The 23,270-nt window shown below is 38.3% G+C and overlaps 6 protein-coding genes across 12 annotated transcripts; 3 read left to right on the top strand and 3 right to left on the bottom strand.

Moving 5' to 3' along the window:
• Nucleotides 1-10: 10 nt before the first annotated feature.
• On the bottom strand, nucleotides 11-1,201 carry LOC103831781 (mitochondrial import inner membrane translocase subunit TIM23-2). Its single transcript, XM_009107694.3, has one exon. It carries the CDS (start codon nucleotides 853-855, stop codon nucleotides 280-282), a length of 576 nt encoding a protein of 191 aa, XP_009105942.1. The 5' UTR covers nucleotides 856-1,201; the 3' UTR covers nucleotides 11-279.
• Nucleotides 1,202-1,608: 407 nt separating this feature from the next.
• On the top strand, nucleotides 1,609-3,626 carry LOC103831780 (telomere repeat-binding factor 4). 2 transcript variants are annotated; one of them, XM_009107693.3, is made up of 6 exons: nucleotides 1,609-1,942; nucleotides 2,129-2,370; nucleotides 2,443-2,527; nucleotides 2,719-2,802; nucleotides 2,912-3,209; nucleotides 3,295-3,626. In XM_009107693.3, the coding sequence occupies exons 1-6, from the start codon at nucleotides 1,793-1,795 to the stop codon at nucleotides 3,324-3,326; spliced, it is 891 nt and encodes a 296-aa protein (XP_009105941.1). In that variant the 5' UTR covers nucleotides 1,609-1,792; the 3' UTR covers nucleotides 3,327-3,626. The 2 variants fall into 2 exon arrangements, with proteins under 2 accessions (XP_009105941.1, XP_009105940.1); XM_009107692.3 differs by having other exon boundaries at nucleotides 1,661-1,942; nucleotides 2,719-2,820; nucleotides 3,295-3,607.
• Nucleotides 3,627-3,764: 138 nt separating this feature from the next.
• Nucleotides 3,765-5,920, top strand: LOC103831779 (eukaryotic initiation factor 4A-3). 2 transcript variants are annotated; one of them, XM_009107690.3, is made up of 4 exons: nucleotides 3,765-3,948; nucleotides 4,257-4,326; nucleotides 4,410-4,519; nucleotides 4,629-5,920. In XM_009107690.3, the coding sequence occupies exons 2-4, from the start codon at nucleotides 4,259-4,261 to the stop codon at nucleotides 5,693-5,695; spliced, it is 1,245 nt and encodes a 414-aa protein (XP_009105938.1). In that variant the 5' UTR covers nucleotides 3,765-3,948; nucleotides 4,257-4,258; the 3' UTR covers nucleotides 5,696-5,920. The 2 variants fall into 2 exon arrangements, with proteins under 2 accessions (XP_009105938.1, XP_033130929.1); XM_033275038.1 differs by having other exon boundaries at nucleotides 3,909-4,326.
• A 514-nt stretch (nucleotides 5,921-6,434) lies between these two features.
• LOC103831776 lies at nucleotides 6,435-7,716 on the top strand. The gene has a single exon (XM_033275040.1). The coding sequence runs from the start codon at nucleotides 6,671-6,673 to the stop codon at nucleotides 7,064-7,066; it is 396 nt and encodes a 131-aa protein (XP_033130931.1). The 5' UTR covers nucleotides 6,435-6,670; the 3' UTR covers nucleotides 7,067-7,716.
• Nucleotides 7,604-12,029, bottom strand: LOC103831777 (casein kinase 1-like protein 2). Of its 4 annotated transcripts, none has more exons than XM_009107687.3 (15): nucleotides 11,855-12,029; nucleotides 11,681-11,788; nucleotides 11,561-11,601; nucleotides 10,627-10,696; nucleotides 10,386-10,534; nucleotides 10,200-10,295; nucleotides 10,055-10,122; nucleotides 9,478-9,539; nucleotides 9,333-9,396; nucleotides 9,161-9,245; nucleotides 8,958-9,084; nucleotides 8,760-8,842; nucleotides 8,619-8,682; nucleotides 8,371-8,513; nucleotides 7,604-8,285 (listed from the first exon to the last, which is right to left on the bottom strand). In XM_009107687.3, the coding sequence occupies exons 2-15, from the start codon at nucleotides 11,754-11,756 to the stop codon at nucleotides 8,010-8,012; spliced, it is 1,404 nt and encodes a 467-aa protein (XP_009105935.1). In that variant the 5' UTR covers nucleotides 11,757-11,788; nucleotides 11,855-12,029; the 3' UTR covers nucleotides 7,604-8,009. The 4 variants fall into 4 exon arrangements, with proteins under 4 accessions (XP_009105935.1, XP_033130928.1, XP_009105936.1 ...); XM_033275037.1 differs by having other exon boundaries at nucleotides 11,681-11,769; nucleotides 11,813-12,028; XM_009107688.3 differs by having other exon boundaries at nucleotides 11,681-11,781; nucleotides 11,855-12,025.
• A 634-nt stretch (nucleotides 12,030-12,663) lies between these two features.
• LOC103831775 (probable phospholipid-transporting ATPase 5) lies at nucleotides 12,664-21,142 on the bottom strand. Of its 2 annotated transcripts, none has more exons than XM_009107684.3 (9): nucleotides 18,087-21,142; nucleotides 15,620-17,501; nucleotides 15,428-15,538; nucleotides 15,062-15,338; nucleotides 14,885-14,973; nucleotides 14,708-14,795; nucleotides 14,189-14,623; nucleotides 13,915-14,106; nucleotides 12,664-13,688 (listed from the first exon to the last, which is right to left on the bottom strand). In XM_009107684.3, the coding sequence occupies exons 2-9, from the start codon at nucleotides 17,419-17,421 to the stop codon at nucleotides 13,002-13,004; spliced, it is 3,681 nt and encodes a 1,226-aa protein (XP_009105932.1). In that variant the 5' UTR covers nucleotides 17,422-17,501; nucleotides 18,087-21,142; the 3' UTR covers nucleotides 12,664-13,001. The 2 variants fall into 2 exon arrangements, with proteins under 2 accessions (XP_009105932.1, XP_033130918.1); XM_033275027.1 differs by lacking the exon at nucleotides 18,087-21,142 and adding an exon at nucleotides 17,829-18,027.
• Nucleotides 21,143-23,270: the final 2,128 nt, after the last annotated feature.

Raw genomic sequence — 23,270 nt, 5'->3', positions numbered from 1 at the left:
AGGATCAGAATAGGTACAAACTTGAAAAAGGAAAATAGTTCCATTTCAAAGACTGATACAACACATAGATCCCAAACATTAGCCATACGCAAAGAAGACTAACTCTTATCAGAAAGTAAACTACTATCAACAACCAATAACCATTCCTGATAGTCATCATCATATAAATAAAAAGGTTTTGTTATTCAAAGTTTTCATTTTTTTTTATGATATTCCAAATTGAACATCTCTCTCTCTCTCTATCAAAAAATTTCAAAAGCAACAATCTTTCTCCCTTCATCAAATGGGCACATACCGCTTCACAACTTGCTTCCCTGCAACCACAGCACCAGCCGCTATCCCACCGAGAGCCCCCGCCACAGCCGCGGATCTCACCCCACGCGCCGCCCTAAAAACCGCCCCGGTCCCAAGACCCGCCACCACGCTAGTCCAAACATCATCCCTATCCAACGCAGCCACAACGCCACTCTCGATCCCAGCGTACATCAACCCAATGATCCCAACCCTATTCCCCCACGTCCTCCCCGTGTGACCAGAGGAGTTCAAGATCCTGTTGATCTTCAGCTTCGTCGTGTCGCCAGATTCGAAGTTCTTGACCCCGGTCACGATCCCGACCGCGGCGCCGGCGACGGAGCCGCCGAGGTAAGCGGTGCCGGTGTAGAAGGTGAGATTCTCGCCCCAGGAGCGGCGCTGCTTTAAGGACTCCTCGGTGAAGAGGTACTCGGGGGAGGTGGGGAGCTTGTAGAGGTACTGAGACTTTATCGGAGCCTCGAAGTTTTGGTAAGGGTTGTAGAGACGCGTGTTGTTGTTCTCGTCTGATGAGTCGTGATCGGATCTGTTGTTGTTCGCCGCCATCGGAGAAATGTTGGAGTTTGCTTTCTCTCTCTCCGATGTGTGTTGTGGGAAAATAGAAATGAGAGAGTTAAAAAGAGTTTTGTTTGTGTGTGTGTTTTAGGGTTTTTCACTTATTAAAGTAAACTATTTTGTTTGTGTTCTGTCAGAGAGACCAAACTCGTTCGTTCCAGATTCGGTTTAATTCGAATTTGACCCCATAGTTCTTTTGTTAATCAATTAGACCCGGTTTTGTTTCGTTTGGCTTTCGCTTGCCACAAGCTGGTGGATTCTGATATTTCTAATTTCACCCTGAAGTTTTATTATGTACAAATGTAACCTATTTTAAGTTTTACCAATTTTTTTTTGTCAACGTTTAACATTGAACAGATCAATATGTAAATGATGACGTTCGTATTTGCCTGCAATTAATAGTGACAACTGACAATCAACAATAACCAATATACACGCTCGGTTCGTTCAGATATTTTAGTTCCAAAAAATAAATCATATCTTTGATCAAATTTGATATTGCTTTGGTTTGATTTAAACTAGTTTTAGATAAAAAAAAGAAAAAAAAAATTAAATAATTGTATTTAACACTATAAATTTTTAAATAAAAAAAATTATGATGAAAATATCACTTCTTGTTTAGTATTTTCACACAAAAATATACGTATCAAAACGTCTATTTTTTAAACAAGAATTTTTTTAAAACATATTTATTATGAAATCGAGAGATTTGTTTTTTAAAAAAAAATTGTTTACGTCGCTAATTTAGTTAATTATAGTATCATAAAAATGGATTTGGTTCGATTTTGGTTCGGTTCAGGATCTTGCAAAGCCCTAACCTCTCGAAGTCTTAAAAAAAAATAGGCTCATTCCTGAGCAGAGAGAGCCAGAGAGCCGAAATAGCCGGCGAAGGTTACGGCGGCGACGAGACGGTGTCTCAGTCCGATTCATGGGAAACCAGAAATTAAAATGGACGGGGGACGAGGAGGAGGCGTTGCGCGCCGGAATTGAAAAGCACGGCCCCGGCAAGTGGAAGAACATTCTCCGTGATCCCGAGTTCGCCCATCAGCTCACCAATCGCTCCAACATCGACCTCAAGGTTCCTCCTTTTCCTTCAAGATTGATTCTATTGCAATCTTGGTTGTGTATAATGAAGCTCTGAGGTGTAAAGAACATTACTTTATCCCTCTTCTTAGATTAGATCATTTGCAATGGCTTTAACTTTCACTTGGTTATGAACAAGAATCTAGAGTTATGTGTGTGTGGTGGTTCAATGGTTTGTTAGGATAAGTGGCGTAACTTGTGTGTTGCTCCGGGTACTCAATGCTCAAATGATAAGTCGAGAACGAGGAAAGTCAAAGAAGAAGGCGTTACTCTGGCTTCTCTTTCACCCACTGCTGCTACCGCTACTCCACCTTCTTATCCTAACTCTTCTTCTTCCTCGCCGGCTACTTCCCTTCCACGCAGTGCTTCTTCTGACTTTAGCGTTGATAATAACTTTGCTGTGGATAACAAGAACGCTCCCAGGTTTGTCCTTTGATGATAATATACCCTATCAATCATGCTTTGCTAAACTTGTGAATGAGTTGCTATTTTCAGGTATGACGCGATGATATTTGAAGCTATCTCTGAGTTAGCGGATCCAAATGGATCTGATGTCGGTTCCATCTTCAGCTTCATCGAGGTTAGATCACACGTTTCTCTCTGCTCTTCTTTTTGCCTTGAGAGTTTGGTAGAGACTCATCATCTACTACATATAAGGGAGGGGCTAGTTATGTTTATTTTCACATTGTTATAGTTCTCTTGATTCTACTTTTAAGTTGGTTGCTACAACCTTTCCTAACGGAGCTTGTGGTTTATTTGTGGAAAGAGCAGCCAAGGCATGAAGTGCCGCCAACTTTTAGAAGAGTCCTTAGCTCAAGACTGAGGAGGCTCGCAGCTCAGGGAAAACTTTCAAAGGTTAGCAACTCAAAACCTGTAAGTCTTTGAAGCACACGCCTCCTCTCTTTCTTCTCTGTCACATGTTTCTTCATCTTTCTTTTAATCATAATTCCAACTCTCTCAACAGTTACTGAACTTCTACAAGCTACCAGATGGATCAGAAACAACAACAAGAACAACACCTGCCCCAACCCCAAAACCAAAGGAGACAAACGTAAAACCCCGGCAATCATACATCAATCAACCCCCTTCGGTTTCACAAGAGATGATCGACGAAGCTGCAATAACCGCGGCATGTAAAGTTGTAGAGGCAGAGAATAAAATAAACGTGGCCAAAGCAGCAGTGGAAGAGTTGGAGAAGACGACTAAGCTTGCAGATGAAACCGAACTTATGCTGGAGTTAGCTAAAGAGATGCATAAAGAATGTAAATACCGAGACTTTGCTCATTTTTTTCCATTCATATGAGAAGAGAAGCAAGCTAAATCTTTTTTTGATATGTTGTTTTGTAGGTTGTCGTGGCGAGGCTGTGGTCTTGGCTTGAGTCTATGGGGACTATATCGTCGAGCTCAACAGTGTGTCTACATTCATCCTTTAGGTTGATTACACTCTCGTCAGACCAGAGTTGAAGACTTTCATTAGGTGGTAGACGAGCTACGGACGTCTAAGTCTTTGGTTTAGTTGTTGATAAGAAAAAGAAGAAGAGTCAATTTTACGAGGCGTGACTCTGTATTGTGAGTATAATTTCAGAGGCGTCTCTTACAACAACAGAACATATTATTAGTGGGAGATGGCTTTTGTTTATGAATTTTTCTTTTCCGAATAGAGTTTACTATTTTTGGGATGCAAAGTAAAATATTCGAATAATAATATATATATAACTAAGTGGGACCCGACTAATGTCTGAAAAGAAACAGAGAGACAAAGACGGTAGTAATATATAAACAGTTGGGAGGGTAAAGTCGGAACAGAAGATATTAATGTTCTGTTTTCCTTTTCCTGCTAAGTAAACCAAAAAGATTAATTAAAAAAGGAAAATCGGAGGATTATATAAGCAATAATTTTCAACAGTTTTTTTTTTCTTCTTCAACTCCACGGCGCTGATCCGAGGAGTTTTTGTTTGAATCTTTCGTCTCTCTCTCACGTCTTCAATTTGCTAATAACAGGTTTGTTTGAATCTCTCTCTCTCTTTACCTTTTATATGATTTATGTTTTTGGATTCTCATTGTGCCTTATTTGATACAATAGGTTTAGGCTATTGTTGTACATTGTAGATTCATCAGTGAGACTTGTTCTGTTTTTGGTCTCGTTGATTCCTTTGATAGTGCAATCCACATTACGAACATAGATTCGAAGTCTCTGTCTTTTATGCTTGATTTTAGATATCTAATAAGACAAGAGAGTTTGGTTATAAATTGAATGTCTTTGCTTTCAAAAATGTTATTTTTTTAACAATGTCGTTATGTTTATACAGTCATGGCAGGAATGGCGTCTGAAGGAACTCAATATGATCCACGTCAGTTTGATACCAAGATGAACGCCATGTAAGTTCTCTCATCATCTACTATCGAAATCTCTGAATCACCAATGTAACCAAACCGCTACTAAGTTATATGATGTTCTGTAGACTCGGTGAGGAAGGACAGGAAACTTTCTACACCACCTATGACGAAGTCTGCGATAGCTTTGATACCATGGAACTCAGGTCTGATCTTCTCCGGGGTATCTACGCCTATGGTACGTTACACAACACATTCTATCTACTCTATTAATTTAGAGTCCTATATTTAATCTACTGTTAACAAGTCATTGTAGGACCATTTAATCATCGTTGTCCATGTTCCAGGTTTTGAGAAGCCTTCTGCTATTCAACAGAGAGGAATCATCCCATTCTGCAAGGGCCTCGACGTGATCCAGCAAGCTCAATCCGGAACCGGCAAGACCGCCACCTTCTGCTCCGGCGTCCTCCAGCAGCTCGACTACACTCTCCTCCAGTGCCAAGCTCTTGTTCTAGCACCTACAAGAGAGCTAGCTCAGCAGATTGAAAAGGTCATGAGAGCTCTCGGCGACTACCTCGGCGTCAAGGTCCACGCGTGTGTCGGCGGAACAAGCGTCCGTGAGGATCAACGTATCCTCCAGTATGGTGTCCACGTCGTTGTTGGCACACCTGGTCGCGTCTTCGACATGCTCCGCAGGCAGTCTCTCCGCGCAGACGCCATCAAGATGTTTGTTCTCGACGAAGCTGATGAGATGCTCTCTCGCGGCTTCAAGGATCAGATTTACGACATCTTCCAGCTTCTCCCTTCCAAGGTCCAGGTTGGCGTCTTCTCAGCCACGATGCCGCCTGAAGCGCTTGAGATCACGAGGAAGTTTATGAGCAAACCGGTGAGGATTCTCGTCAAGCGCGACGAGCTAACTCTCGAAGGTATCAAGCAGTTTTACGTCAACGTTGATAAAGAAGAGTGGAAGCTGGAGACGTTATGTGATCTCTACGAGACGCTGGCTATCACTCAGAGTGTTATCTTTGTGAACACTAGGCGTAAGGTTGATTGGTTGACTGATAAAATGAGGAGCCGTGACCATACGGTGTCGGCGACGCATGGAGATATGGATCAGAACACGAGAGACATCATCATGAGAGAGTTTAGGTCGGGATCTTCTCGCGTGCTGATAACCACTGATCTTCTTGCGCGTGGTATAGATGTTCAGCAGGTGTCTCTGGTGATTAACTTTGACCTGCCGACGCAGCCGGAGAATTACCTTCACCGTATCGGAAGGAGTGGGAGGTTTGGGAGGAAGGGAGTGGCGATTAACTTTATGACGACGGATGATGAGAGGATGATGTCTGATATTCAGAAGTTTTACAATGTGGTTGTCGAGGAGTTGCCTAACAATGTTGCTGATCTTCTCTAGAGTCTTTTTTACTGTTGCGGCGGCTTGGTAATTTCTCTTCTTTTTTACCGAGGAGCTGCTGATTTTTACCCTCCTTTTTTGGCAACATGAGATGAGTTTTTCTTCTGTTTTGTTGACAAAGATTTTCCGTTTAATGTTATGACTTCTTTGTTAACTTGACTCACAAGGATAGTCTAGGTTTACTTATTTCTCTAGTATTTCACCATTTCATAGATAATTGTTATAGATGGTTGGATCAAGCTTCTAACAATAATTTATTACCTTTACTAAATCATGAGAATTATTACATAATAAATCTGATGAAAATCATGTATATTGGCTCAACTTGCATTGCATTCTCTGGACACTTGATATAGACGCATTAGTAAACATTTAGTCAAATCATTAGACTAATGAGCTTGCACAACTGTTTTTGTTTTTGTTTTGCATTTGGTCTATTGACCTTATGATGTTTTGCTCTCTTTCTTGTGAAATATGCAAATCAAATTCTTGTTTAAATTTTGTTGATTTAGTTTGGCCAAAGTAAATTACAAATTATATTAACTGTTTGGAAATGGTACGAGCCCCAAAAACTCTCTTGAACTCATAAAGTAAGAAGCAGAGGCCATGTGTTAATGCAAAAGGACATGAGATCTTACAAAATTTTCTTAGGAAGAATAAAACATACGAGGTAATCTAGTAATTAATTTCTAATATAGTTAAATTAGTAAACGACAAAAACTTATCTCATCTAACCAATGACCAGGAACCTTCGTTCACAGATGTTGAGGTTGTAAATTGTAATTACTAGACAAAAAATGAATTTAATTTATATTTATGTTCTATATAATTCATATTGCCAAAAATGTTAAAAAGTTTACAAGAGACAAAAAGCAGAAGAGAAAGAGGTTGGTGATAGAAGCCAAAATCAACTCTCCTTTTCTTTCTTCCTAAAAGCAGCAGATACAGTTTCTTGAGCTTGTTGCAAGTGAAGAGATGTTCAGATCCAAGTCATGCAGAGAAGAGATCACAGGAAGAAGAAGCAGCATCACCAACAAGTACCATTGCTTAACTAGTAATGGAGAAGCAGCACCAAGTCCAACAAACCAGCTCCCACCAGTGATGATGAGATCTTACAGCGTATCAACTTATAGTCCATACAAGAATCCAACGACGGTGAGAGACAGAGACAGTCCCAACAGTAAATCGAAGAGAAGAACTAGTAAGGCGAAGAAAGGGTACAAGGGTTTGTGTGAGGCAGAGATTCAGAGGAAGAAGAGAGTGGCTGGTTATAATGTGTATGGTGTTGAAGGGAAAGTGAAGGGGTCTATGAAAAAGAGCTTCAAATGGTTCAAGGAGACTTGTTCAAATGCTGTCTATGGTTTGTGGTGATAAGGTAATCACGTACGATATCTGATTTCAGGAACTTATCTTAATCACGCAATAATCATGTTCAAAAAAGAGCGAGAGACACAAGGCAAGCAAGTGGTAGGTTCATTGTTTAAGTTGTAAACCGAAGGGCAAATACTTAATAAATCTCTGTGTTGTCTTTTTCTTTTCATCAGGTCTTACCTCTTTCATGATTCAACTACAAAATCTTCTCAACCTCTCTTCTATTGTCTCTTTCTCCTCGTTTTTCAGCCAAATATTGCTGTTAGTAACTGGATGTTATGGTTGTTTGTAACAATAAAATATTTAGGCTGAATCATATAAGCCATGATAAATTGGTAGTTACCATGATTTAAGGATTTTAATTGCGTTCACAATGTAACATGCAACTCTCAGGCCCTCTCAGGATGGAACTTGACAAGACATAAGAAATTTCTGTAAGGGAAAACAGTACAATTATTGCTTACGTACATCTTTCACTATTTACCCACAGAATGACCATTTACCCTCACAATATGATGTCACACGAGAAGACGAAAATATAAGAAAAACCCCTTCTTTCTTTTGCGCCTTTTTTTGCGACGACACTTCAAATCTCTTTGAGACACAAAAAATAATTTTAACTTTGCAATACCAAACGACACAAATACAAACAGACATTAAGAAATAACAAATGAGGACTTAAGAGTGTTTCAAGTCTTTAGTCTCCTTGATCTCATCCTCTTTGAGTTTGTGTTTCTCTGGAATCACTTCTTCAGAGTCTTTCTTTCTTTGTTATTTGAGAGTGCTTACATGCAGCACAAGTAAAGTCTCTCTCCCTGTAAACACAAATGCACGTAATACATGGGGAGAGAGCCTAACAAAGGTTTTCTTTTGTCTTTTAATTTACACTCTGTCCCGGGGAAGCTCAACGATCATTCACTGGTTCAGTGATCCCCAGCAGAGACTAAAAATGCAGACTCTCGATCCCTTTAAGGTTGGACTCATAGTTCTTCATCACTGAAGTATTTCCCCTCGAGGGAGATGATAGCTTGTTGTTATCAGATGAGACGATAGGTGAGCTTCGACCACCATGGATCTTTGGGTTGGAGCTTGATCCAGCTTCAATGTTTTGAGGTTTTGATGGCTCAGAATCAGTTCCAGGAACTGCAGGCTCGCGACTACTGGAGACAGTAGCACGTCTTGATGATCCAGTTGCGCGGAGAAAGCTAGAGCTTGATAACTGTCACAAGCAAAACAATTCAGTTACCATTTATACAACGAATCAAATGGATACCTCTAAACCTGGAGAAACTTTATGTACTCACCACTACATCTTTAGATATTGCAGGATCACTTGAAACTGGTGCCTTTTGTTTAGCTGAGCTTCCTGAGTTAAAAATATGTCCAGAACTTCGTCTAGGGTTTCCTAATAACCAACCAGAAGGTCTAACTTCCTCGCCACCTGCAGTTGAACCAAAGAACATATCAAATGGATAGAAGCCATGTCCCTGTAGTGAAATGCGTTATCATACATGGAAAGAAACTAATGAAAAATCAAGACAGGTGGAACAACCTGATGGTCTCTCAGCACTAGCGATAGCAGGGGGTAAGCCAGAGCTTGGACCAACTCCAGCGCCCTGAAAGAAAGCTATGTTCATCAGCACAAATGAAGTAGAAAGATGAAATATGAAAAAGAAAAAGCCATGACACTTACGTGAGGCCGGGGAGGCGGAGTTGAAATCTGTGATTGCTGATACTTCAGGATCGTCCAATCAAATACATAATCAAACTGGAAGCCTAAAATGTGAGCAGAGGATAACGCATATATAAATCAACATGTTCTTGATTGGTTCAAGTTATATTTGCTTCATCAGACTAGAATTAACAAAAGTGATGATGGATGGGACCAGACCTTCGCGAATAAACAGGTCACGGAAAAGACGTTTCAGGTAGGCATAGTCTGGCTTGTCGTCGAATCTCAGGGAACGGCAATAATGAAAGTAAGAAGCGAATTCGGATGGATATCCACGGCACAAAGACTAAAATAAGAAAAGAATATAAAAGAAGCATTAGACCACAAGTATGACCAACACATGTAATGGGTGATAATGATACCTCAATAGATGTCGATACTTTCTTTTCACTGATTCTCTCATACTTTTGCTTCTTATTGCCAGCTTTCAGTCCTTGCCAAGGAAGACTGCATTTAATTGGGTAAGTAAGTTAAAGACAGTCCTTTAATTACCAACGGAAACATGCCAACGTTGAAGGTAGGAGCAGCTCTTACCTTCCTTTTAAGAAGTACATGAGAACAAATCCCAGTGACTCCAAATCATCTCTACGACTTTGTTCTGTGATATAAACCGACCATTGCTATTCAGAACTACGTTTTTAAATAACAAGAAAGTTGGAAACTAAATGAACTTGTGTACCTATGCCAAGGTGAGTGTTCATGCTGGCGTATCTAGCCGTTCCAGTCAAGTTTTTGTTTTCCCTGCGATACACAAGATATTAAGATTGTAGTTGCTAAGCAGCTGATACATCATATACTGCAATCATCGAAAGTGTTTCTATTTCGTAGCATTGCAACAAATGACTCTCTATATACTAATGCAGCTTCACAAAAACTGGAAAATTATACTAAATATTTATGAGGCTATACAAAATACTAAAACGGCAAGTATGATACCAATTACGAAATGAAAAAAAAAAAACTACAAGAACTTTTGTCTTGTCTATAAACATTCATGCCCACTGAAACAAGAATGAAGCAGCCATATACTCAAAACCAAGGAAAAGTACTAGGCCCATTTTCTAGATAGCAGCTAACAGTAAAGTACATCCAGACAGTAGAAAAAACTTAAATAACCAAACTGCAGTTCCTATTGTAGGCATAGACGAAGATTCCACCCTTTCACAGTGATGTATATCTCTAGTCTAATACTCTGAGCATATAAGTAAAAAAAAAAGCACATTCTCGACAAGGAAAATCACAGGGCTGTGGCCAACCTGTACGGAATATGCTGATTATTTGAGTCTCGATACTTCTTTGCCAGACCAAAGTCGATGACATATACCTGTATTCGGCCAACACTTCGTTTAGCAGATAGTTAAGAAGAGTAAAAAGCGTACAAACAACCCATTTCATCGCTACCTGATTTGCGCGCCTTCCGAGACCCATCAGAAAGTTGTCAGGCTTGATGTCCCGGTGTAGAAATGACTTCTGATGAACAAATTCAATGCGATTGATCTGACAAAAGGGGAAAAAATATCCTAAGTATTTTGGCAATACCCCTATTGAATATAGGAAACTGTTTTCAGGCTATACAAGGTATCCTACCATTTGATCTGCAAGCATTAGTACAGTCTTAAGTGAGAGTTTCCTACTACAGAAGTTGAATAGATCTTCAAGGCTAGGCCCCAGCAAGTCTATCACAAGGACGTTATAGTCCCCTTCAGTACCATACCATTTAACGTTTGGAACTCCGGCTAGAATAAAGGAAAGGAAAGCAACGTCTCTGGATAAGAAAGCAGAAATCACAAACAGCAAATGTAAACAAGTTACAAAACTAGATCCTTACTTCCTCCTTGTAATACTTTATACAATTTTGATTCATACAGCAACTGAGGATGCTTAGTTTTCACATTTTCCTGAAAGAAGAAAAACGGATGCAGTCAAAACATATGCAGCAAACAATACACTTAAACTAAGATAAATCTGTTACATTTTCAGAACAAAAAAAGAAATATGAAAACAAATATCAAGATTTGATTGAACATCATTAACAGTCAGAACCAGTACAAACAAACAGGTAACAGAAAAGAAAAGAAAAAAAAGAAGCATATTGACAACAGACAAGCAACGTTGAATACAATAATATGAGTAGCTGTCAGCCCTATAATTCTCCATCTTTAGGCCACACAACACAACAAACATCTCAAAAATTTCAACATGTAGTAGGGCCCACCCAGTTGCAGGTAATGTTGTCGTTCACACTAAGAGCCTATTCAGCATTAATTACAATATCTTCCCAAGAATCAATAATACTAACTCTCAGTTCTTATAAAAGAAGAAGTCAGGTTGAATCCAGAATCAAAACTAGAAAGAAACTTATCACCACCAAAGCACTGAAAATCAAAATGAAGGAAAGGAAGAAACTCATCTAAATTACTAGACTGCAGAATACAAAAAGCAGTAACTGCCTTATAGCTGCGTATAAGCCTAAGAAACATTATTATATCCATTTCCGTCTAAACACAGTGTAGACCTATGTCTTTCGATTGTAAACAACCTCTTAAACAGGTAAAGAAGAAGAAGCTACAAGCCAAGAAAGGCCAAGCAATAACATAAGACCTTTGCACACACATATGCCACCAAAAATCACAGCTTTTCATTCCACGTTCAGAGAAAGTTCAATTCTTTATGTAATAATAGATCTCACATTCCCAAAACTAGCTTCTCCCTACTTCATTAGACATTGGAAATGCTTTTAATTTGTAAAAACGAAAACTTACAAGTTTAATGGCAACTTCTTCATTCGTCTGTATATTCGTACCTAAACAAACGCCATATCCAATTCAAATCATTTTTAAACAGTAATCTCTGCTCAACGAGAAAAGCGATTTAGAGCATACCAAGATAGATCTCTCCGAAGGATCCACTACCGATCTTCCTCCCGAGCCGAAACTTGTTTCCGACTCTCGGCTCCATCTAAATCAAAAAGCTGATAAAACCCCTAAAACCTAACAGAATCCCCAATTAACTACAGATTGAAGCAGAGTAGCTGAGGAGTGCGATGAGATAGTTACAGCAGCAGGAGAAAAAGATTAAATCAAAAGGGATTGAAGTTGGGAGTAGGGGTGGATTCCGATTGACTTCCGGCGAAAGAGCGTCGACATCTCTCTCTCCACGCGGCGAAAATAATAATATCCCAAAAGGGAAGGGGATAGACTCACAGATGGTTAAGCACTTTAAAAGCAAATCAACGCTTACTATTTATTATCGTGGAGTTGTTTGATATACTTTCTATGGGCCCGGGGCAGGCCCATATTGTGTGTATATATCGGCCCATGGTAACGTGAATTATTGTATTCGCCAACCAACCACTCTCTCACTTCTCTAACCAGTATCAAACACGCAACAATTCTTTAAGCCAGATTGATTGATGGATGGATTAGGCATAAGCTGATAAGCAGTTGTACATGAACGAACCGAACCAAAAACCATGAATTACACACTCTGATTTATAAAATATCTGAATGGATTTGTATTTCAGGTTTTGGTAATGATTTGAACCATATCTGAACTCGAACGCTGAAAATGGAAAGACGGAACTTCAGTATCCAAATTAGTATTCGAAATAATATTTTGAGCATAGGTAACTAATTTCATGTATCACATTTGTAAAATAATTCAAAATATTATTAATTGAACTTTAAATGAATTCCGATATTAGATGGATCTTAGAGAGAAATTACAAGATCTATTCGAAGAAATATTGTTAACCGAACCCGATTCAAACACATAAAATTTGAATGAGATCTATGAACTCAACACAAACTCAAACAGATATTCGAATGTCCAGATCTAAATCTAGAATGAGTACAAGAGATATCAATTACTGTTAAGCAACCATTATATATTAATATTGTACATAGAATTCATAATATGCACCAATTAATTATGATTAGAGATAGGAGCAGAAGAGGCACAAAGGAAGATGCTTTGTTAAAGTTTTTGCATTCTGTCCTAACTCCTAAGTATAAACAAATCCTAAGTATATAGTATACAAAAGAAACAAAGCATGTTAATAAAAAAAAATGAGAAGCCAACAAAATAATAGAAAAAAAACATCAGCTACTACTCTTTACAGACTGATCTCACTCTAAGACCTCTCCAAAACTCTCAAGGCATCAGAGAATTGGGGACCTGTAAGAAAAAACAAACCTATACATGCTACAATGATCTAGGTGACATTGCATCTTCAGCTGAAAAATGCGACAAATTCGACTGTTTCTTGTTCAGTTTCGACCTTAGATGCCTGATCTTTGCGTCAACTCTAGCTGTGAACCCAATCTTGGTCTTCTCTCTCGCTTTACTACCCTCTCTGGTCCACATCCTCGCGTCCTCAACATCTCTTTTGTAGTATTTAATCTCTTGTATGATATGATGATCCAACGGATTCAAGAACCTCTGGAAAGCAATGTGAGCAACGTAAGGAAGAACCGCAGCCACCGTGACCAGCAACGTAGCCATCCAGTAGATAGGCGCAGGACCAAGAATCTCATCGAGGATACTGTAAATGTTTCCGGAGAGGCTTGGGCGCATCATCCCGAAGAGAGCTAGGAAGAGATACCACAGACCGATGCTTCCCCATATCAGAACGTGTTGGATCCAAGTGAAGTGGGACATGGTTAACGCGATTTGAACATTGACTGCCCATATGATGCAAGTGAACATGGTTGTGCCGACAGCATCCATGTCAGCTGTTTGGCCACCTGCTCTGAAGGCTTGTGAGTAGATGATTCCGATGTTGAGGAAGAATATGACTAGCGATGAGTAGACGCCGTTGCACATCCATCCAAGGATTCTTGACCAATCAAAGAAGAGGTTCTTTGTGCCTTGTTGGTATAAAGCAGGAAACTACACAAAGCACAAACAAGAGAAGGCATGAGCAGAGATTCAAAATAGCTTAGTGATGCAGCATTCTAATTATTTAATGTTTTATTTATTATTAGGATAATTATTTTAATTGTTTTAGGATTTTTATAGTTTTCTTATATGGTCTTTTCACATAGTTTCCGAATATTTTTAGAATCAACGGATTAGTTATATCTAGAAGCTTCCGCTGATGATTATTAAAGCTTACTTGTAAACAGATTTCGGAGGAAACATCCTGTTCAAAGACTCCAAGGGCAATCACTGGCAATGAGGTAAGGACAACATTGAAGAGCAGTAGGTAATAGTCGTTGTACACTGATTGTCCGGAGAATCCAGTGAAGGCTTCAAAGTAGAAGAGAGTGAGACCAAATGCTATGTTCTTGTAGAAGAAATAGCATATCTGGATGTTAAAACAGCTTAACGTTAGTAACAAACTACAAGGTAAAAAAGTAATTAAAATGGCCACAAGATTTAATTATTACCATTTGAGCTATTCTTTTGTAGCACCAGTGTCCATGGACGACGAGTAATCGTTCCAAGAACCGAAACTGCGCAATGGAAAAGTCACTAGCCATAACAGCCTGCATGCCTTCAACTCCACTGATTCCTACACCAATGTCAGCTTCTTGAATCATCCCAACATCATTTGCACCATCGCCTATTGCCAGTGTGGTTCTTCCGGTTCCTTCTTTAACCAGCCTTGTTACCAAAGCCTTTTGCTTGGGAGACACGCGACAGCAGATGACTGACGCACAGTCAACTGCTAAAGCCAAGAACTGATACTTCATATCATCCTCCAATGCATAAGTTAGTGTTTTCCCGTCAATGATCAAAGCAAACGCAGCATGCGGATCCGTCTCTAGCTTCACCATTTGTACAGCTTTAGTGAGTTGATTCAAAATGTTCTCCTTCACAGCCTGACACATAATCATTAGATACAAAGTTAGCTTCAAATCTGTAGTTGAAGGGACTTGAATCTTCAAGAAATCCATTTGATATACCCTTTTTGAATCTTGGGATCCTCCATCTGGATTTATTGATGTTATGCAGATCTGTCTCATGCCTTGCCTAAGTAAACTACACGCAAATCTGCAGTTCATAAAAAGGTAAATGTGTTCATACAACTCACTAGATAAAAGCAGATAACACATCTCATTATGTTCAAGAGAGATTCTAACCCAATGTTGATTGCTGTTTCCATTTTGTCCCCAGTTAAAACCCATAGTTTGAGACCAGCTTGAGCAAGTTTATCTATGCATTGAGGAACCTAACTCAAATGAAAACATCCAAAAAACATTAATTCACATAAACAAGATAAAAGATATGTGTAAGTGTTTCTGTTTGACAATACATACCCCTTTCTGAAGTTTGTCCTCCACAGCAGTAGCACCAACAAGGATAAGCTCCTTTTCAATCATATCCGATCCCTTCTCAAGCAGCTCATCTCTATCAGATCCTATTGAAGTCTTAGCCTTGAGAAACTCAGAGTTCCAAGCTGTATATTCCTCCTCATCAAGCTTTCTGTAAGCAAGTGCGAGTGTACGTAGCCCAGCTTCTCCATACTCAGTTAAATGCCTAGTTGTAGGTCCCAAGTATGTCTTCCCATTCTTTGCCAACCGATCAAAGATAATGCTGCAAAGAACAAAACAGGAGACAAAAACTTGATAACAGTGAAGAGACAAGAACAGAATGTTAATATAACCTTCTTGATGTTTGCTAACCTGTCGGCTCCTTTGCATAGTAGAAGAATCTGCCCTTCCTCATCCCTTACAATCACGGACATTCTCTTTCTTTTGCTTGTGAATTCCAACAGATTCAGAACTTTATACTCCCTGCATTGTGTATGCTACTTAGTAGAGATTAAAATGATAATCAAAAGGGTTAAAGATGAGACCTCTCTCTACTATACTCACCTCTCTATTACTTGCCCTGAAGAAGAGAATCTCTCACGGACAAACACGCTTGACTGAGTCCTCTTACAAAACTCAAAACCAAACTCTCTAGCAGCAGCAAGAAAAGAAGCCTCATCAGGCGACTCTGCTTCATAAGTGTACTTACCACTCTCCTCGTCCAGCTCAGGAATCGCCGTGTGACAAATAGCTAATATCCTAAAGAACTGCAAGATATCATTTGGCTGCGACTCCCTTAACCAGTTCCCATTCATGAGCCTGTTATCCTCAAAACCAAACCCCTTTATAGGAACTCTAGGATTGTCATTATTATCCCCTCCACTTTCCACCTCTATCTCACGCGTGCCGCTACTGTCACACGTACCATACACTCTAGTACTTGTTACCATCTCTCCATGCTCTTCACGATCAACAGCCATCTGCTTAGCAGCAGCTAGCTCCACTTCGCTTGAACGAACACCATAAGAAGCACCAGCGATGGAACATTTCAAGAAATCCATCTGGTTACACGTCAACGTCCCCGTCTTATCAGAGAGTATAGTATGCACCTGACCAAGCTCTTCGTTTAGATTCGAAGTTCGCGCTTGCGCGGGGACGCCACTCTCATCATCGTACATGCGCAAGTCTTGATTAATAAAACTTGCTTGCCAGACTTTGACAACTTCTATAGAGACATAAAGAGAGATTGGAATCAAGTATCCGTAAAGCAACAGAGCGGTGATGAGATGGACAACGCCAGCGTAGACTGGACTTATAGGGTTGGTTAGATCCTCGGGGGCGTCAGGTCGCAAGTACCACATCTTCGGCATGTGGAACTCTGTCTCCCAAGCGAAGCCTGATGAGCTGATGCAAGAGATCAAGATGAGTAGGACTAGAAGCGTGTAGATGATGTAGTCCATTGTCCTTTCGATTCTGCTTCTCTTTGAAGGTGACTTCGTTGAGTTTTGCATAACTTTAGTGTCGTGACCTGTGAAGACCACCACTCCGTAGACGTAAGCTGTGTTCCTAAGCTTTGAGTCTCTTAACAGAACCTGACTTGGATCCAAAGGAAATGTTTGACGCTGATACTCAAGATTCCCAACGAAGGTGTAGAGACTTGGGTTTGGATCTTCACATCTTATAGTCCCCATGAAGTTTTTAAAAGACTCATCATCATCTAGTGGTAGTGTCACTTCCAAAGACCTCTTCACTTTCAAGTTCGTTTCACCATCTAAGTTCATAGTCTCAACATAACAAATCCCATCCTCGTAGCTAGACGACAGAAGAAGCAAATCAGCAGGGAAGAACTCGTCCTTCTCCACCTTCACAACGTCTCCAACTCTAACCTTCTTCCACTTTCTAGAACGAAATCCACCATCAGTTTTATGAACACACGTCTTCCTCGCGTTGATCTTCACGTCTTGGATGAACCTGCGCCAATCCTCCAGAGCCTCTTTCATCATGCTGAGCCCCACGACGAAGACTAAAGGAGCGATCATGCTCCATTTGTTGAAGGGGGAGAGAGGGAAGACGGAGAGGATGGCGGCTACCAGGAAGTAGAGGTTCGCGGCGCGGTGGAACTGCTCGTATAAGGATTTAGGGAAGAACGTTATGAGGTTGTATCTGGTGGTGGAGACGTAGTTGGAACGGTATCTAAGAGGCTTCTTCTTGTGCATGTGAGGCTGGTTACAGAACACTGTCCGGGTGAACCCTGGGCCTTGGAGTGGGTGTGGAGGGTCTTCGCCTTCGAGTGTGCTCGGTCTAAGGCATCCGAATGTATAGAGATTGCTTAGTCGTAGCTTTGATCTTATCCTACCTCGAGCCATTTCTCAAATCTTGTGTCTTTTTTTTAACTCAAGAAGCCAAGTTGATGATCTTCCTTAATGTTTCATCTTTTGGATCAAACCTGTAACAAGATAGATGAACCAAACCCATTATAAACAGTTTGTGAAAGAAACATAGTCTCCGAGATCAAACTAGAGAATTGGAAAAAGACAGAGAAATAGACTGAAACGACACAAGCACCTATAAACAGAAGTAGCTAGAATGTCGGAAGCTGTCACATATATTTTAATAAAAAAACATTATGAAATTTTTACTTCGATACAAATAAACTCAAAAATTGGTCAACAAACTCGAATCCAGATGAAAAACAATCTCTTTTGAAGTGTTCCTTGAATCGATAAAGTTTTAAAAATTTACAAATCGAAGGGAGAGTAGAAAAAAAACATACCAAACACCAATAGTTTCAATCACATTTGTCTTTTTAATACAAGAGAAGATAAGACTATTTTGAAATCCCAAAATTGAATCTTAAAATTCAGATAAACAAAGATAAAAAAGCAGGAGGTGATGAAGAACACGCAAAAGCAATTGACAGCGCTTGGACAAAGATCCCAATGACACAAGTCAAGCACAATAGAAAACCCAAAAAGACAGAAAATTTTCAGACAGGAGATTTGTAGGAGAAGTAGAGAATCAGGAGACAAACCAGGAATCTGTTGATAACATGAACAAAAACTAACATAAACCCATCTCAGTGGATAAAGCTTGATTCTTCTGCTAGAGTTTGTCGGCAATGGTAGATCAATAAGCTAAGAGCTCATAAAAAAAATGCAGCTTTTCTCTCTCCCTCTCTCTCTTCTTTCTTTCGTGTCTATGTAGCTGTCTTTTTCTTCTCTTGTGTTTTCTCAGGATATTCAGAAACTAGAGAAAGACAGATTTGATTTTTATGTCTGAATTTCAGTAGTTTGTTTTTTTTAATTAAAAGGACTGCAAATCTGAACTAGTGCAGGTACTTTAGGGTCTGCTTGTTCTTCTACGTCTTCTCTCTCTCTTTCAGCTATAATCTAATTAACTTTAATTTAAAACTATTTTCTAACATTAAATTAGTCTCATTAGTAGATACGTTATTATCAACAATACGTATGCAATTACAAATAAAAAAGGTAAGTTTAAAAAAAACTTGTGAGAGTTATGCAATTAAAGAAAAGAATCAATACAAAATCTGGGAATAATAGAATGAATTATGAGCCAACTGTGATTTATCTGATGAAAAAATAATGTTAATAAAACGCGTTCAAATAGAATTTAAGATTTTAAATATTACTTTGACTTGCGTCTAGAAGGCGTGATTGGTGAAGTTGTTAATTTTCTTGGAGAACAAGGGGTGTCACCGTGTCTCTCTGCCTTTTCGAATATCATGAAATATTTATGTAAATCTTGATTATATTCCTTTCATTTTATTAAATAATTATAAAGGCTCGACAGAAAAGGTTCCATTATAATATTTTTAATAATGTTGAGTATATTACATTACTTCAAATAAATAGAGTTAAATTCTAATTTCACTTTCATAGGTCAGCATTATCACATAAATAAATATATGAGTAGAATGGTTTTATCAAAAATAGATTATTATTTGTATGTTATTTCTACTGGAACTATCAAAATATTTTGATAATAACTATTTTCTTGGAAAGGTATATGGTTCAGAAAATTAGGAAACATGGTGGTCACTGGTCAGGTGGTGACGTTGCCTCACACAACCTTTCTTCTGCGTCGAAACCAAACTTTCAGGGAACAGTGTTGTTGGATAATCCCCATCGTTTTTCTCTTTCTTTTCTTTACCATCAGATCTTTTTTTTTTTTTTTTTAATAGATATATTTAATTCAACCCGAAAACGGGAATTTTAGATCCAGTTACAAGCCCAAATTAAACAAAAGCTCCTAAGTCAATGTATTACAAACTACGTTCGCCCACCCACTAAACCCGGCACGTTCCGGTAGCATGATTTTAAAATTCTTAGGACCCGATTGATGTTCTCACCGAAAATGATGACCATGGAACCGTGAGGTTCTCCTCGTTACCTCGGATGCCGGGAACTTCCATGTCATTCCCGAAGTAGCTAGCTCTCGGGGATCTCTTTGGGCTCATAACTTTCACCAATGAGCGCGTAGACGAAAATAGAAGTAGGAATTAGAAGCTACACCAAGTGAAAAACGCTCCTAACTCGATGTGCAAGACTTCTATGACGCCAAAAGACGGACTTGGTCCAGTCGCAACTAAACGAAGCCGAAGACACTCCAAGACCTGCAAAAACAGTAGAGAAGCAACACCACCATGAGCTCAACAAACTCACGGCGCTGGGAAGTGCCGCCTCCACCGACCAAGCCACCGAAGGATGAGGAGACTCCGCTGACAAACAGAGACGCTCGAGACCCTCGAAGGTCGCCTCCTCCGAGAACCGGGTAGAGGTAAGTTCTTGACGCCTAAAGCAGCAACCTGTGGCAAGGATGAAGCTTGAACAAACACAAACAGGAGTGAGACCAAGCAGGAGCAAGTCGACACGCTCCGCTTGTCGACACCGAATAGACGGGAAGAGGGAGGAAGACTGAGAGGAAGGCCGCAACATCGCCTTGGAGATGCCATGGACGACGCCTCCAACACCGCTCCGGAGCAGCACTTCACGCAAGACCACCGCGTGCTTCGACACACGCCGACAACACGAGCTACAAACACCTTCGAGTAAACGGACCTCCGAAGCTCTCAAATCGCAAGTACTATAGATCCCGCTTGACCTAGACGCCCAGGAAAAGACAGAGAACCGACACCACACAACCATCGCTCGTCGAGACCAAGACAGACCGAAGACTGCAGAAGAAACCGACGGCGAGACTCCAACCCGTCTCCACGCGCTACTGGCCCTCCAAGGGGTTAAAGGAGCCCCTTGCACAGCCCTAAAAGCCGACTCCTCAGCCTGAGAATACACAGACCCCGCGCCGTTGCTCCAACCCTCGCAATCTACACCGGAGACGGAGCTCCTCACGTGCGAAGACGTCTTAAGCGAAACCCTTGGAACAGAGCAGCAAGCAAAGCAGAGCAAGTGAAGGTCACAAGAGAGAAGCAAAGAGAAAAAGGAGAGGATTAAGGAGAAGAGGAGGGCTCCCGACTTCGAACGGACGCTCACGCGCCGCCAAAAAGCCGGAGCCACAGAGATCTGGTTTTTTTTTTTTTCTCTTTTGTGTCGAGAGAGAAGAAGATAGATGAGAGAGAAAGCAACTGAATTTTCTTCTTCTTTGTTTTGTGCTTCTGTTTCTTCCCACCATCAGATCTTCATATGTAATTAATTATAAATGGACTCCATTTATTCATTTTAATCAGAGATCTTTTTGTAAATTATATTTTTCAAATATTTACCCTCAATTGTTTGATTAATGGATTAAATTATTTAAAATTATTTCATAGAAAACTTATTAGTGAAATCAAATTTAATCTGATATCTAAAGAATTGTATAAAAAATATACCCATTTAATAAAAAGCTATTATGATATTATTGAAAACCGCTTCTAGAAAGAAACATTTTACTACGAAGTTTAAGGTAAATCTCTTTAATTTTGTGATTGTGAATTAATTAGTGAGATTTTTTTGTTATATTAAATTAATTATTCATTTTATGTTGTCAATAAATTTTCCAGTCTTAATACTGATTTTCTTTTTACATCAGTATCTATCTTATTAAAACTCAAGTACAAAATTGGAGTGTTTGGAGACTTGAATAGGACTTTTAAAAATTTGGAGTGTTTGGTAACATGGATTGCAGTCTTTTAAAAAAAAATATTTTTGTTTGAAAACAAGGATAGTAGTATTAAGAAAAAAAAGTAATGGGCTTATGTTTTTTTTTAAAATTGAAAGTTATCTAGGCCACTTTTAAAATATACCAAAATGGGTCAATCTAATTCCCTAAAAAAAAATTTTCTAAACTAACCATAAAACAAAATTTAAACTTTATATACATATTTCAAATCAAAATAATAATTCAAATTTGATTTATATCAAAAATTGATTCAAAAATATACATATATTCAAAAATGGATTTTTACTAAACTATTTTTCAATAACCATTATAAAAAAATATTGTCAATATATATAAGAAAAATATAATACAAAGCCCAATTTGAAATACCAACTCAAATTATGGTTTTCATATTTCATATTAAGTTTTAAAAATATAATATATGTAATTATTTATATGATGGTATGTATAAAATACTATTAATTATATGATTACTTATATGATGGTACATATAAAATATGATTAATTATATGATGATAAAATACGATATATAATAATGACTAGGGATGGGCTTTTGGATACCCATACGGGTTTAGTTCTGATCGGTTTGTATTTTGAGTTTTCGGGGTCAAAGATTTCAGCCTTATTAGAATGTTTCTAAATTTTTGTTTGAGTTCGATTTGGATCTTTGCGGGTTTGGTTTGGGTTTGGATAACTAATTTAAATTATTTTTAAAGTCTTAAATCATTATATATTTTAAATTTCTCAAAATGTATAAATAAAATAATATATTACGTATAAATTTGAATAACATATGTCATAATACTTAAGCTTAACATATCAATTGGCTTGATTTAAAATTTTGGATACGAAATCAATAATTATTTTAAGTATTTTTGGAGATTTGAGTATACTTTAACTATTTCAGATATTTACTTTTGACTATCTATATATATTTTCAAGTATTTAAACCAATTTAAAAGTATCATTTTTGATGTTTTATATACGTTAAATCTAAAAATAATTAATATATATAAGTATATAAATCTATTTTTAGATAAATTCGGATACCCAAATACTTCGGTTCGGATCAGATTCGGTTCTCTAAATAACAAAATTTTGAATAATTATAATATTTAATCAATTTATGTTTGGGTTTGGTACTATATCTTTGGATCGGTATCGGTTATGTTCCTCGGATTCATTTTTCCAAATCCTAATAATTACATGAAAAACAAATATCAACATATTTTTCAAAATATACATCCGCGCGCCTGCACGGATCAAAATCTAGTTGATTTGTTAAATTTAAACAACGTCAGTACTGATTTGATAAATCCGCGTATAAACATCCAGATAACCAATCAAGTTAAATACAGTACCCTTATAAAAATATATGTTTATAAGTTTGGAGATAGAATGTGAGATGGTTTGATTTGGTTGCACCCATCATAACAAAGTTATTTTAAGGGAAAATGTTTTAGCTAGCCACCAGGACTCTTCCAAGAATATGCATTATACCATGTTAATTTGAACATGAATAGTAACAAAATAATAATAATAACACAAATCATTAAGATGTCTAAATTTTAATTTAGCAATGACCAATATATTATGGGACAACAAAACAATACTAGACCTTGTATAAGAAAATACTAAATGGAGTAGTGAATATTCAGAACTTGTTGAGAAAAAAATAATATTTGATGGAAACCAAATACATCATGCATGATGAATTCGTAATAATGATATTGTTTTTATACTATCAATGAGGAAAAAGACGTGATGAACAAAAATATATGAATTGTATTTCATTTTACATTAAATGTAACAAGGTATGTATACGTTCTTCTAACCAACCAGATTATACCATCTTTCAAATCGCCACATAACTGTGTAATGACAAGTTTCATGTTTATAGATTTTTAATATTTGGCCTCTACGTGTATTTTTAGGTATAGACATTTTATTGTGTGGTGTTGTTTTTCACTAAAGAATATATATATTAAAATATGCAAGAAAACGTACGTGTGCGTAAATAGTAAGAAGACTGAACTAGACCAATCAAAGGTTAACTGAATAGTTCACATATTCACCA

This window comes from Brassica rapa, chromosome A07 (assembly GCF_000309985.2).
Source record: "Brassica rapa cultivar Chiifu-401-42 chromosome A07, CAAS_Brap_v3.01, whole genome shotgun sequence".
Classification (NCBI taxonomy): Eukaryota; Viridiplantae; Streptophyta; class Magnoliopsida; order Brassicales; family Brassicaceae; genus Brassica; species Brassica rapa.
This window is presented reverse-complemented; position numbering and strand designations above follow the sequence as displayed.

What these genes read in the sequence shown, in the direction of transcription:
- LOC103831775 (XM_009107684.3), bottom strand. Translation starts at nt 17,421, where the DNA reads ATGGCTCGAGGTAGGATAAGATCAAAGCTACGACTAAGCAATCTCTAT. An exon ending in CTATGCAAAGGAGCCGACAG is followed by an intron (nt 15,339 to 15,427) that starts GTTAGCAAACAT and finishes TGTTCTTTGCAG; the next exon opens with CATTATCTTTGATCGGTTGG. An exon ending in GATCCCAAGATTCAAAAAGG is followed by an intron (nt 14,624 to 14,707) that starts GTATATCAAATG and finishes ATTATGTGTCAG; the next exon opens with GCTGTGAAGGAGAACATTTT.
- LOC103831781 (XM_009107694.3), bottom strand. Translation starts at nt 855, where the DNA reads ATGGCGGCGAACAACAACAGATCCGATCACGACTCATCAGACGAGAAC.
- LOC103831779 (XM_009107690.3), top strand. Translation starts at nt 4,259, where the DNA reads ATGGCAGGAATGGCGTCTGAAGGAACTCAATATGATCCACGTCAGTTT. An exon ending in GATACCAAGATGAACGCCAT is followed by an intron (nt 4,327 to 4,409) that starts GTAAGTTCTCTC and finishes GATGTTCTGTAG; the next exon opens with ACTCGGTGAGGAAGGACAGG. An exon ending in CCGGGGTATCTACGCCTATG is followed by an intron (nt 4,520 to 4,628) that starts GTACGTTACACA and finishes TCCATGTTCCAG; the next exon opens with GTTTTGAGAAGCCTTCTGCT.
- LOC103831776 (XM_033275040.1), top strand. Translation starts at nt 6,671, where the DNA reads ATGTTCAGATCCAAGTCATGCAGAGAAGAGATCACAGGAAGAAGAAGC.
- LOC103831780 (XM_009107692.3), top strand. Translation starts at nt 1,793, where the DNA reads ATGGGAAACCAGAAATTAAAATGGACGGGGGACGAGGAGGAGGCGTTG. An exon ending in GATAACAAGAACGCTCCCAG is followed by an intron (nt 2,371 to 2,442) that starts GTTTGTCCTTTG and finishes TGCTATTTTCAG; the next exon opens with GTATGACGCGATGATATTTG. An exon ending in TAAAGAGATGCATAAAGAAT is followed by an intron (nt 3,210 to 3,294) that starts GTAAATACCGAG and finishes GTTGTTTTGTAG; the next exon opens with GTTGTCGTGGCGAGGCTGTG.
- LOC103831777 (XM_009107687.3), bottom strand. Translation starts at nt 11,756, where the DNA reads ATGGAGCCGAGAGTCGGAAACAAGTTTCGGCTCGGGAGGAAGATCGGT. An exon ending in TCGGAAGGCGCGCAAATCAG is followed by an intron (nt 10,123 to 10,199) that starts GTAGCGATGAAA and finishes GGCCGAATACAG; the next exon opens with GTATATGTCATCGACTTTGG. An exon ending in AATCAGCATATTCCGTACAG is followed by an intron (nt 9,540 to 10,054) that starts GTTGGCCACAGC and finishes TGTGTATCGCAG; the next exon opens with GGAAAACAAAAACTTGACTG.